The sequence below is a fragment of the Pseudophryne corroboree genome, chromosome 12 (genome assembly GCF_028390025.1).
Source record: "Pseudophryne corroboree isolate aPseCor3 chromosome 12, aPseCor3.hap2, whole genome shotgun sequence".
Lineage (NCBI taxonomy): Eukaryota > Metazoa > Chordata > Amphibia > Anura > Myobatrachidae > Pseudophryne > Pseudophryne corroboree.
Window position 1 is genome coordinate 45,933,765 of NC_086455.1, and position 13,904 is coordinate 45,947,668.

The window sequence follows — 13,904 nt, forward strand, 5'->3', positions numbered from 1 at the left end:
TGGCTGGGTGTGCTTTGGGGGGCAGAGGAGCTGGGAGGCTGTGTGTGCTGGAGTGGGCAGATGAGCTGGGAGGCTGTGTGTGCTGGAAGGAGCAGAGGAGCTGGGAGGCTGTGTGTGCTGGTAGGGGCAGAGGACCTTTGTGGCTGTGTGTGCTGGAGGAGGCAGAGGAGCTAGGTGGCGGTGTGTGTTGGAGGTGACACAGGAGCTGGGAGGCTGTGTGTGCTGGAGGTGACAGAGGAGCTGGGAGGCTGTGTGTGCTGGAAGGGGCAGAGGAACTTTGTGGCTGTGTGTGCTGGAGGAGGCAGAGGAGCTGGGTGGCTGTGTGTGCTGGAGGGGACAGAGGAGTTGGGTGGATGTGTTTGCTGGAAGGGGAAGAGGAGCTGTGTGTGCTGGTAGGGGCAGAAAACCTTTGTGGCTGTGTGTGCTGGAGGAGGCAGAGGAGCTGGGTGGCTGTGTGTGCTGGAGGTGACAGAGGAGCTGGGAGGCTGTGTGTTCTGGAAGGGGCAGAGGAACTTTGTGGCTGTGTGTGCTGGAGGAGGCAGAGGAGCTGGGTGGCTGTGTGTGCTGGAGGTGACAGAGGAGCTGGGAGGCTGTGTGTGCTGGTAGGGGCAGAGGAACTTTGTGGCTGTGTGTGCTGGATGAGGCAGAGGAGCTGGGTGGCTGTGTGTGCTGGGGTGGGCAGAGGAGCTGGTGGCTGTGTGTGCTGGAGGAGGCAGAGGAGCTGGGTGGCTGTGTGTGCTGAAGGGGACAGAGGAGCTGGGTGGATGTGTTTGCTGGAAGGGGAAGAGGAGCTGGGTGGCTGTGTGTGCTGAGGGGGGCAGAAGAGCTGGGTGGCTGTGTTTGCTGGAAGGGGAAGAGGAGCTGGGAGGCTGTGTGTGCTGTAAGGGGCAGAGGAACTTTGTGGCTGTGTGTGCTGGAGGAGGCAGAGGAGCTGGGTGGCTGTGTGTGCTGGAGGGGACAGAGGAGCTGGGTGGCTGTGTGTGCTGGAGTGGGCAGAGGAGCTTTGTGGCTGTGTGTGCTGGAGTGGGCAAAGGAGCTTTGTGGCTGTGTGTGCTGGAGTGGGCAGAGAAGCTGGGTGGCTGTATATGCTGGAGGGGCAGAGGAACTGGGTGGCTGTGTGTGCTGGAGGGGGCAGAGGAGCTGGGTGGCTGTGTGTGCTGGAGGGGGGCAGAGGAGCTGGGAGGCTGTGTGTTCTGGAAGGGGCAGAGGAGCTGGGTGGATGTGTGTGCTGGAGGTGGCAGAGGAGCTGGGTGGCTGTGTGTGCTGGAGTGGGCAGAGGAGCTTTGTGGCTGTGTGTGCTGGAGTGGGCAGAGGAGCTTTGTGGCTGTGTGTGCTGGAGTGGGCAGAGGAGCTGGGTGGCTGTGTGTGCTGGAGTGGGCAAAGAAGCTGGGTGGCTGTATATGCTGGAGGGGCAGAGGAGCTGGGTGGCTGTGTGTGCTGGAAGGGGCAGAGGAGCTGGGTGGCTGTGTGTGCTGGAGTGGGCAGAGGAGCTGGGTGGCTGTGTGTGCTGGAGGGGACAGAGGAGCTGGGTGGTTGTGTGCTGAAATGGACAGAGGAGCTGGGTGGCTGTGAGTGCTGGAGTGGGCAGAGGAGCTTCGTGGCTGTGTATGCTGGAGTGGGCAGAGGAGCTGGGTGGCTGTGTATGCTGGAAGGGGCAGAGGAGCTGGGTGGCTGTGTGTTCTGGAGTGGGCAGAGAATCTGGGTGGCTGTGTGTGCTGGAGTGGGCAGATGAGCTTTGTGGCTGTGTGTACTGGAGTGGGCAGAGAAGCTGGGTGCCTGTGTGTGCTGGAGTGGGAAGAGGAGCTGGGTGGCTGTGTGTGCTGGAAGGGGCAGAGGAGCTGGGTGGCTGTGTGTGCTGGAAGCGGCAGAGGAGCTGGGAGGCTGTGTGTGCTGGAGTGGGCAGATGAGCTGGGAGGCTGTGTGTGCTGGAATGGACAGAGGAGCTGGGAGGCTGTGTGTGCTGGTAGGGGCAGAGGACCTTAGTGGCTGTGTGTGCTGGAGGAGGCAGTGGAGCTGGGAGGCTGTGTGTGCTGGAGGTGACAGAGGAGCTGGGAGGCTGTGTGTGCTGGAAGGGGCAGAGGAACTTTGTGGCTGTGTGTGCTGGAGGAGGCAGAGGAGCTCGGGTGGCTGTGTGTGCTGGACGGGACAGAGGAGTTGGGTGGATGTGTTTGCTGGAAGGGGAAGAGGAGCTGGGAGTCTGTGTGTGCTGGAAGGGGCAGAGGAACTTTGTGGCTGTGTGTGCTGGAGGAGGCAGAGGAGCTGGGTGGCTGTGTGTGCTGGAGGTGACAGAGGAGCTGGGAGGCTGTGTGTGCTGGTAGGGGCAGAGGAACTTTGTGGCTGTGTGTGCTGGAGGAGGCAGAGGAGCTGGGTGGCTGTGTGTGCTGGAGGGGGCAGAGGAGCTGGTGGCTGTGTGTGCTGGAGGGGACAGAGGAGTTGGGTGGATGTGTTTGTTGGAAGGGGAAGAGGAGCTGGGAGGCTTGTGTGTGCTGGAGGGGACAGAGGAGCTGGGTGGCTGTGTGTGCTGGAGGGGACAGAGGAGCTGGGTGGCTGTGTGTACTGAGCATGTCGGATGGCAGAGCCGGTCCTAACTAATATGATGCCGTAGGCAAAATTTTGGCTGGTGCCCCCTAGCACCACCACTATTAGTTCCACCTCTGACCCTGCACCCCTCACCCATAGCAGTCCTCATTTTGATCGTCCTACCCCCTATATTTTAAATAGAAACAGTGCGCACATTCGGTGCACAGCCCAAAAAGGGGCGTGTTCAGGCTGGAAAGGGCATGGCCACACAATAGTGCCCCCAATTTAAATTACGCCACACAGTAATGAAACTTTGTTCACATTATATCATGCAATAGTGTCTCTTATTCACATTACATCACACAGTACCAATGCAACTGTGGCTGTATCTGCATACAAAATGCTACGTTTCCAGGAATACACTATAATGTACAGCCGCAGCCACACACAGAATATAGGCATGCTGCATATCAATTTAATCAGCAGAAGCTGCTTGTGCCCCTAGGCATTTGCCTAGTTTGCCTATGCCTAGGGCCGGCTCTGGCGGATGGTGTAAGGTCATAGTCCAGCATGCACAGGTGGGCAATTCAAAGCCAGTCTAATTTTTGCAACAAACTGATAAAAGTTGCACAATCCTGTGTCCTCTGCATTTGCATAAGAATTTTCCTGACAGGAAGACACAGAGGCTGTCACACACCTGGGAGTACTGCAGCTGCCCATTAGTACAGTATAAGAAATACAACGCATCTGTGTTGATATTTTTTTATTTTATGGTGACAAATTGTGAAAAGTTGCAATAAGACTATATTAAACTGCAACCATTCAATGCCGGCCTTCTGTGTGTGTTACTATCTTTTAAGTCTTAAAAACATGTTGTAATGCTTTGTTGTCACAGATCCCTCCCCTGTGTCATAGGGACGGGTCGGTTTCCTTCCTGAACTAGGATCACACAGCAAAGCTTTGGGTCACCCTGTCATTAATTGTCACAGCAGTTTTCTTTCCTACAAACATTCACAGCCAAACTACCAATGCAGAGAGGGATTCTCCAGCTGATAATTATCGCATATTCAGAAGCCTTGGTGGGTGACTGCTCACCTATCTGAGCGCCAGATGTTAGCTTAAATAGTGGAACAATTATATGTCTCAGAGGCTTCTCTGGATAACTACTAGAGTGAAAGGAGCTGTGCCTTAATATTACAGTTTAATCAGCGACTCATATGATGGCTTACAATTAATACATAATTATCCACAAAAATATAAGTTTCATCTGCACGTTATTAAAGGTGTTTCAGCCCCTGTCTGTATCATTGTCATAGTGATTGTCATTATACACTATGGGGGTCATTCTGAGTTGATCGCTTGCTAGCAGTTTTTAGCAGCCGTGCAAACGCATTGTCGCCGCCCACCGGGGAGTGTATTTTTGCTTTGCAGGAGTGCGAATGCTTGTGCAGCAGAGCGCCTGCAAAATCTTTTTGTGCAAAACAAGACCAGCCCTGTAGTTACTCTTCGTGTGCGTTGATTCTAACGACGGAGGGACGGCTTTTGATGTCACTCACCCGCCCAGCAAACGCCCAGACACGCCTGCGTTTTTCCAGCCACACATGTGTTTTTCTAAGCACTCCCTGATAACGGTCAGTTGCCACCCAGAAACGCCCACTTCATGTCAATCTTCCTGTGTTCGGCCGTGCGACTGGAATCTTTGTTAGACCCTGTGCAAAACCACGATGCACCTGCGCATTGCGGTGCATACGCATGCGCAGAAATCCCAATTTTTTAGCCTGATTGCTGCGCTGCGAAAAACGGCAGCTGGTGATCAACTCGGAAAGACCCCAATGTGTAATACTCTGTCCAAAGATACACTAGGCAGAATTACAAAAGTTTGAAAGGTAGTGTTAGTGATTATATAGAAAGAGAATAAACACATGGTATACTTTGCCGTAAAACCATACTGACGCATTGATATATTCATTGTAATTGTTATGAGCAAGTGAATAGCATCTGGAATGTTTTCCCTTTTCCACCTACAAGTACGGGTCGCAGCCGGGAGCCTGACATGGGTGCTCCCCGGCTGCGGCCCGTGCTCAGCCCCCTTTTCCATTGCGCTCGCCAACTCGGCATAGTGACGCAGCAGGGGCGGCGCTGGGAGATCACATGATCTCCCAGTGCCGCCCTTCCATACAGTGTAAATGGGAGCCGTGTCGCATCGGCACGGCTTCCGTTTACACTACAACCCTACCCAGATCATTCCCATGTCCTACCCAGGTATTTACCAGAGTAGGATTCACGGGTCACTTCATCCGGGTTTTTGCGGGGGAACCTTTTCCACTTGCAAAAAACACGGGTAAATGTGCGCCCCTGTGCATTTACCAGTGGTTTTTGAGCTAGTGGAAAAGGGGTATTATTTACCTAGTGAAATGATATGCCTGCCTTAGCTGGTTTTAGAAATCTGTTTCACTATCTCATTTAAGCTGACTGACAGTTAAAAACTAAATGTATGAAAATTCAATTGATCAGGGTGGCACTAAACAGCAGACTTTCAATGCAGTCCTTCCAGGTGGATTTTTTATTGGATTATACCTTAAAAGCTTTAATTGTATGATTACTATGTTTCTATATGCCATTTTACATACGCACAAACCACAATCAATGCCAGTGGAGTGTATGTCTAAAAAATGAGTAGATGAACACAATGCAATACAAAGTGTTAGAACAACACAACTTAGTAAAGCAGAAAGAAGAGTCTATAAACACGTTCTTATATTTATGCTGTAAAAACTGTTCCTTAAATAAATAAGCTTTCTACTTTGCCTTCATTTGCCTTATTTCTTTGTATAAACTGTAAAAATAAACAATTGTCTACACAACATTACTTTTTACTTCCAAAAACTTTTAAAACCCAACTCATGATATGATGGAAACTTTTTGCTAGGTGGCAGTAGAGTCAAGATTTATAATATCAACCATTCCAAATATTTACAAATATTTAAACCAGAAATCTGGAAAAACCTACATGAGGATCTTTATTAAAACTACCAATACATTAGATACTAGCCATAGATTAGAACAACAGTCATTAAAACTCATAAAGCTCAAAACCATACATGGAAATCAATCCTAATTCATTTAAAGGAAAAGATACAAAAAAGCCATAGACCACACTCAAAAATAAACAAACTGCACTACGTATATGTATATGTGTTACTGATATGTATCCTAGTACATGTTACTGATATGTATCCTAGTAAAGTTAATACCTAGCTTCCATTTAGCCAATATGTGTCATGGATAATAACAGGCATATGGATAATATTAACATTTAGCAAGATGGAGTTACCAATTAGCCAGGGTGGAATTGTACAATAAATGTGACATGTACTGAGAACGCAGTTAAATGACCAAGTGTCTGAGTTTATTAAAACCTGTAATAATATATATATATAGTGTATTTTATGCAAACGTAACTTAAAAAGAGTCAACCCAATGCTACACTGTGTCACTATAAAATCATTATTTGGTAAATAATAAAAATAGTAATAATAATAATAACAACAACAACAACAACAACAACAACCACCACCTGCTATTGCATATTTCATCCATTCATTTGAGGCTGAAGGATTAAACACTGGCTATTCTTAGCATTATTCATGTTCTATATTGTATAATATATACGTGGGAGCTAATAAAATGTATGAGGATACTATGCCACAAAGATAGGCAAGAGCGCCAGCTGTTAGAGAACTACAACAGCCAGCATGCCCTGGCAGCTTTTGCTGCTACTTGTAGTTCCACAATTCAGTGCCAAGGGTTTCCTACATTTGCTGGACCATATATACTACTAAGTAACTGTAGCATCAATTATGCATGCATCAGAAATTAGAATGAACAACTCTGGCAGGAATCGGTCAAGGCATGCTGGGACTTGTAGTTTCCTAACAGCTGGAGAGCTTCAGGCTGCCTAGTCATAGAACCACAGAATTTGACGCCAGATAAGATCAACTTGGCCCATCTAGTCAGCCCTAAACCTTATAGAACTCATTACCAACAAATGGCTGTTAATTATTTAAGTAGCAGACATTAAGGTGTGTACACACGGTAAGATATTTTCTTCCGATTCTGACTATATAGTCAGAATCGGAAGAAAATATAGTGCAGATCGCAAGGTGACAGTCACCTTGCGATCCCGATCCGATGCCGATGCGCGGCCCCGCGCGGTCGGCATCGGAAGAAAAAATAGGCTGTGCAGGCAAGTCAATCCTGACTATCTCTATAGAAGAGATAGTCAGGATTGAAATCGCACATAGCCAGCATCGCAAGCACAGTTATTATGTGCTTGCGATACTGGCTAAGTGCCGACCCGGCCCCCTGTCGCACGGTGAGAATCGGATAAGTCCGAATCTCACCGTGTGTATGCACCCTTAGATTGATGTTACGACCTGTTCTATATATACTGTTAACGCCACAGATGAGATACTGCTGCCCCACCACAATGCAGCAGCACATTCCACTACCTGCTAGCATGTATCTTCAGCCTGTGGCCCTCCAGCTGCTGTGGAACTACACATTCCAGCATGCCCTGCCACAGATTTGCTATAAAAGCATGCTAAAACTAAGGCATGACATGCTGGGATGTGTAGTTCCACAGCAGCTGGAGAGCCACAGGTTGAAGACCTGTGTTACAGCAAAGCACAAGTTAGCACTGATGCAAATAACAAACACTGGATGCCAAGTGCTCTTACCATAGTGGTGCCAGGGATGGCCAGTCTCAGGGCTTGCTTCTTCAGCTCAGCCAGCTTTGCTTGGCAGTAGGGGCACCACTCCCTGGCCCCAGAACCCTCTATGTGTCCCAGCTCAGACACAGAGGCTGCTCCGGCTCCCTCCGGAGGAGGGCGGCTGCCTTGCAGAACTTCATCGGCTGACTGCAACCTTTTCCTGGCTGGTGGCACTTCCCTGCCGGGGAACCTGTCCGCGATCTGTGGGGGAGAGAACACCAGTTAGTGGTTATACAGTACCATTAGCTTTCATGCCATAGACCAGTGGTTCTCAAACTGTGTGTCGCGGAACCCTGGGGTGCCTCAGGACACTTGCAGGGGTGCCTTGGATTTGTGGTCTAGGGTTAATAAAAATTATTTATGGCCAATATGATAGGCAAAACCAGTGTATGTGGCTGCCAATCATACAATATTTGGACACACAGAAGTGAATCTCGTCCCTCACCACATAACGGAACCTAAGGAGGACATACAAACACAATTTACTTAATTTAATATTTGTTTCTAAATTTCTTAAGAAACTTTTAGTCTAGAGGTGCCGTGAAAAAAATTCTTAAATACTCTAGGGCCCCGTGACTCCAAAATGTTTGGGAACCACATACATAGACATAGATAATTATATATTACGTATGACATTATCATCTGCATGTTTTATAATACTAACAAAGGACTCGGAGACATCACACTGCGCAATGGGACTAGCCCCAGGAGCTTACAATCTATTTGGAATCAGGTTATCCAGTGCCAATGTGTTACACATATTTCTGACATACATACATACATACATACATGCATACACATACATAAACATACATACATACATACATACATACATACATACAGTACAGTTATAATGTTTACTATTTTCCAAATGCATAATCATTTCCTTCCAGTTACAGTATATCACCTCCTGCACTATATATCCCCTAATCAGTGCTGTTTAGCAGTATCCAAACCACCATAATAAGCCAAAAAGTTGTCCCTTGCCAGCAGCAGTTTAGTAACTTACCATCCCAGTGTGATTGGCATTGGCACTGGCCAGCACTGGCACCATGGTGGCGCTTTCCTCCCCAGTGCCCTAATGCAGGATCACTCCATAGAGGAGGGCGCAGAGCCCAGCCTTGTACAGAGCGTGCTGTGCTCTGCACGGTCTAAGTGATCTTCCCGTCCATGCTGTCTCTTTGTAGGTGGTAAAGTAACAACAAAACCCCTGACAAGCCGGAGAGTTCTGAGCTGCGAGGGTCAGGGCAGGAGGAATCTCCTTTCAGCAACTGTGAAGGGTGCAGAGTAATCAGTCAGGAAGAAGGCTGTGCAACCCCACCAGCAGGGAGGGGGGAAAGGGAGGGGGCAGCAGATCACTATCGTGCTTATTGCACTTTCCCACAGATGAGGGTCCTGTATAGGAGCAGGGTAGGACCCCACTACACTGCAGGGACCATTCACCAGCCCAACAGGCAAGTTTACTTAAGGAACAAGTATAATGTAAACATCAGACCAAGACACCAGGGGCCAGCCTGGGATTACTGTGCAATAATTGGCTATAGTTCTGGAAACTTTGTATTTATCACTTGAATGAGATTTCCTCCAAATTCCGAATAGACATTTCCCAATTGCTAATATAATGATATGTAAATATTATTAAACGAGCAATCCACTTTATATACTACTAGGAAAGATTTAAGCAGGGTGTCTGTAATTGTCTGCATGTTGTCTCCCATACAATCTCTGGTGCACTGAGGACCTGAGACACAGGTGGGTAACTCCTTTCATTTTTATAAAGATTACTGTTTCTCAAATGTATCATTATTACAGTATGGGGGTCATTCCGAGTTGATCACTAGCTGCTGTTGTTCGCAGCGCAGCGATCAGGCTAAAAATCGGCATTTCTGCGCATGCGTATGCACCGCAATGCGCACGCGCGACGTAAGGGTACAAAGACCTTTGTGGGTTTGCACAGGTTCTAGCGAAGCTTTAAGTCGCACGGCACAACGCAAGAAGATTGACAGGAAGGGGGCATTTCTGGGTGTCAACTGACCGTTTTCAGGGAGTGTTTGGAAAAACGCAGGCGTGTCGGGGAAAACGCAGGCGTGGCTTGGCGAGGCTAGCATTGCGGGCGAGTGCGGAGGCGGCAGTGGGAGATGACAGCATCTCTGCGCCGCCTCTCCCTATGCAGTAAATGGGTACTGGGTCGCAATCACCAGGGTAACCCTTTCACACTGTGCCCGACCCGGTAATGACCCGGGAAAAACCCTTCTTATAACCCGGATTGAATTACCGGGTCAGGTGACCCAGGATTTCTGGGGTGACTCTTTCACACCGCACAGCGACCCGTGTCGACCTGGCAATATACCGGTCATAATATCTCATTAGTCATAATATCCCATTAAATTTCGAGTGTCTGGGGTCTTTGGTTGGACTCCCCATATTGCTCTCTTGTGCCTGCAGGCGTTACATCTACAAGACCCGTCCACCTATTCTGGTTCTGCATGTTACTCCATTGTGCCTACTGTTGTGTACCTTAATGGCTGTTTCAGCCTCATTTGTATCGGTTTTCCGTACTGTTTAATAATTTATATGCAGCCGTCTGATTTTGCTTGTCATTTCATGTTTTGGAATTATTATTTTGTCATTTCCCATGTACTTTCATTGTGCGCCTATAACCTGCAACAGTGTTTTTATATGTCTTTTTCCTGTTTGTATGTTTACTTTCTTGTTTGGGCAAAAACTCAATAAATATGCCTTATCCAATATAATAAAAGGCTTACGCTGCCCCTCACCTCTATGGGGGAATTCAAGTATTTTGCACATTGGCGGCCACTAGATGGCGCCTAATGGAGCAACTCCAGTGTTGCTCCGCTTGGACACGCACAGCCGCTGGTGCTGTCATTACTGTTATGTTGTACCGTAATTATGACGGGCTGGTGAGTAGTTTGAAAAATATTTCTATGCCATAGCTTTAACATATGGTATAAATATATGGAGTATAAGGAGCCTAGTCATCAGTGAATGGCATTGGCATACCTACTATGAATGCATGGTGTGCGGTGCACACAGGTCAAGGAGCGCCAATCACACATTTTGCACCCATTCACATCTCCCCACCGGTGCCACAGAAATCATTGGGAAATGGCACAGGCTCTATGTTCCCGGAAATCGGCACATTCACCATAGACACTGACAGTGCCAGAGTCTGCTGTGAGCATGCACGGGCAAAAGAGCAGGGGCCCCTCCTCTGTTAAATCACCCCTGGTGATCCATTATACATTTAGAGGGTAATTCAGACCTGATCGTAGATGTACCCCGCATGTCAGGCACTACCCCCACCCCCCCACCTTCCCGCAAGGGTGCAAAAGCAACGCACAGTGGCAATGCTTTCGCACCCTGCAAGTAGCTCCCTGCCTGGCAGGCGGCTACCCGATGCATCCAGTGTCACAGCTGCTGCATGTGATGTCACACAGCCGCTGCAACCCACCCCCGCAATGGTTTGGACATGCCTGCGTTGTTCCGACTGTCGCCCGCCCCACCATTCTATTGCCGTTGGCACGCTCCCTCCCGCCCCGCAACCGCCTCTATCGGTCACAGCCCTGAGATGCAGTTAGCATCTCACTGGGGCCTCCCGGGGTGCGCATGTGCAGTGCGGCCGCTGAGCGTGTGCACTCCACAAAGGGCTTCAGACTGCGATCGCTGTCGCCGCAGCGATCCAGTCTGAATTACCCCCTTATTTTCCGCATGCTTTCTTGAGTAGCTGTCTCAGCACAGGAGTAATACTGAATTGTTTGGTGCATTGGTGCCTGCAGCCGCAATTCGCAGCAAGCTTGATACCTAATTTACGTGGAGTCATTGGTTGATAATGATACTGAACTGAAGGGTGAAATCTTTGAGGACCAGGTGTTCCTAAACTGCAGGAAGTCGCTTTTTTTCTCCGAATGTAAAATGGCCATAAAGTTAAAACAACTACATTTCCCATCCTGATAACTGCACATGTAACGCAAATACAACATCATGACAAACTGTCCATAGTTGACCAGATTTTGGGAAAATCTGGCTTTTTATTGAGTCCATGTGAAATAGTAATCCACCTGGATCAGTCCAATTAGGATCCTATACATGTGTCCTCAATTTGGGCACTTTCACAGAGTGGAAAAACGGTAATGTTTCCTTCTCTCAGGAACCCACCCTGATTTATATGACGCCCGATCAGGCTTGCTTTCATCATGATCAATCACTTTCCCTTCATTACTGAGAGATCCCATGATCAATAAGCAGTGTTGGGCACAGATGTGTGCCAAGTGGTTGGATCACATCTGGAATAGCTGGGGAGCCAGAGTTGATCATAAATGACCACACACAAAAAAACACACAGACAGTGATAGTGATTAAATCAATTTAAATTGGATTTAAATAAGGCATCTGACTTGTATTAGGGCCAAACAGGATGCAAAATCTGGTAAACTGCCCAATTTTGGTGCTGCTATTGCAACATGTGATGTCTGGAACACAGGATATATTTATTTCTGTTTCAGAAGATTCTAGGGCAAAAAAAGACATACTGTATTACTGTATGGATTTACCATTGTTAGAAAGTGTTCAAACATAACTACATTAGAAAACATATGATAACGAATGTACTGTAGGGCCTAATACAGTCCTGATAATAGATGTGCGGAAAAAAACGCACATCTACAATCAAAATCTTTGACATGCCCCAGCACAGGGCTAGTCCGCCCCACATGTCAGGCCCTATCTTTCCTGTACAGGTACAAAAGCATCGCAAAGCAGCAATGTTTTTGTACCTGACAAGTAGGTCCCTGCCAGCAGGCAGGAGCTGCGCTGGCAGGGAGCTACTTGTCAGCTACTGCCCGTGTCCCGGGTCGCAGCGGCTGCGTATGACATCACACAGCCGCTGTGGCCTGCCCACCCAATGGTCCAGACACGCGTCCGTTGTCTGGACCACGCCCGCCAACGGTGTCCTAACGCATGTTGGCACGCCCCATCCTGCCCCACGACCGCCTCTGCCTGTCAATCAGCCAAAGGCAATCGTAGCCAATGAGATGCTGATAGCATCTCACTGGGCTCCTGGGGTGTGCACGCGCAGTGCGGCCGCTGCGCATGCACATTCCACACAGTAATTCAGACTGCGACCGCTGCCACTGCAGCGTCCAGGTCTGAATTAGGCTCCTAGTCCTGTGTGCTAGCTGGATGTGTAACATATATTGCTGCTTTTAGATCGCAAATGCCGGATCCCACCCGGTAAGAGAAACGTGTCCTTACCGGGTGGGATCCGGCATTTGCGCTCCTTTGCTGGCTTTTCGACCCGGCAATATACCGGGTCGGTTGCCATAGCAGCGGGGGGCGCAGCAGCAGCAAGGGCGGGGGTGGAGGCGGCGCTCGGAGATAAGCTCATCTCCTGCGCCGCCTCTCCCTATGCTGTGAATGGGAGCCGTGTCGCATCGGAACGGCTCCCATTCACACTGCACCTGACCCAGTATTCAACCTAATAACCCTTCTTTTTTTACCTGGTTGAATAACAGGGTGAGGCGACCTGCTAATTCAGCAAAGGAGCTTTCACATCGCACACTGACCCGTTTCGACACGGCAATATGCCGTGTCGATACCGGGTTATTTGTGCGATGTGAAAGGGGTATATGTTTGAAATTATATTTTTTCAACACCTATGTTTAAAAAATGTTAGAAACAGAATATGACAAAATATCTTGTGCTTAATTGGTTTTCAACATTGCCGTCCTCTCCATCACTGAATCTGGGCTGTAATTATGGGGAATGTGAGATGACTCCTGAACATGTATTATTCCTGTGCTCTTGTATTTCAGTGTTACTGTATCTATAGGAAGACTTTACAGCAGCTACAACATTTCCTGGTGGACTGAATGGGGTAAATTTACTAAGATTCGTGTTTTCCCGTTTCAGGTCAAAGTTCAATCACGAATGACATCGAAAGTGTAAAACTGCAACTTTTTGAATTTGTTACAATGGATTTACTAAGCTGTCGTATTCGGGTTTTTCTTTTGTTCCGATGTCGATGTCATTCGTGTTTTTTTTTTTTTACGGCAGTGATTAGCAAAACACTGCCGACTTTTTTACAATGAATCTCGGCCGGATCTGTGTGATCCGTGCTGGGGTTCATTTTTTTTTTTTTTTTTTAAATTAAACACTGTAAAATCCAAAAAAAAAATTGCGTGGGGTCCCCCCTCCTAAGCATAACCAGCCTCGGGCTCTTTGAGCCGATCCTGGTTGCAGAAATATGGGGGGGAAAATGACAGGGGTTCCCCCATATTTAAGCAACCAGCATCGGGCTCTGCGCCTGGTCCTGGTTCCAAAAATACGGGGGACAAAAAGAGTAGGGGTCCCCCGTATTTTTAAAACCAGCACCGGGCTCCACTAGCTGGACAGATAATGCCACAGCCGGGGGTCACTTTTATATAGTGCCCTGCGGCCGTGGCATCAAAAATCCAACTAGTCACCCCTGGCCGGGGTACCCTGGGGGAGTGGGGACCCCTTCAATCAAGGGGTGTCCCCCCCCAGCCACCCAAGGGCCAGGGGTGAAGCCCGAGGCTGTCCCCCCCATCCAATGGGCTGCGGATGGGGAGGCTG

At 48.5% G+C, this 13,904-nt stretch overlaps 1 protein-coding gene across 2 annotated transcripts in view; it reads right to left on the reverse strand.

Annotated features, from left to right (window-relative positions):
* The window catches only part of KIF26A (kinesin family member 26A), a 216,399-nt gene that overhangs the window by 180,688 nt on the left and 21,807 nt on the right, over window positions 1–13,904 (reverse strand). The window contains exons 1-2 of one of the 2 annotated variants that reach the window (XM_063947435.1): window positions 8,302–8,560; window positions 7,260–7,493 (exon numbers count right to left, since the gene is read on the reverse strand). In XM_063947435.1, coding sequence (XP_063803505.1) covers window positions 7,260–7,493; window positions 8,302–8,346 — 279 coding nt within the window. In that variant the 5' untranslated portion in view covers window positions 8,347–8,560. Of the gene's footprint in view, window positions 1–7,259; window positions 7,494–8,301; window positions 8,561–13,904 lie in introns of those variants that run through there. The other variant, XM_063947434.1, reaches the window with a different exon arrangement.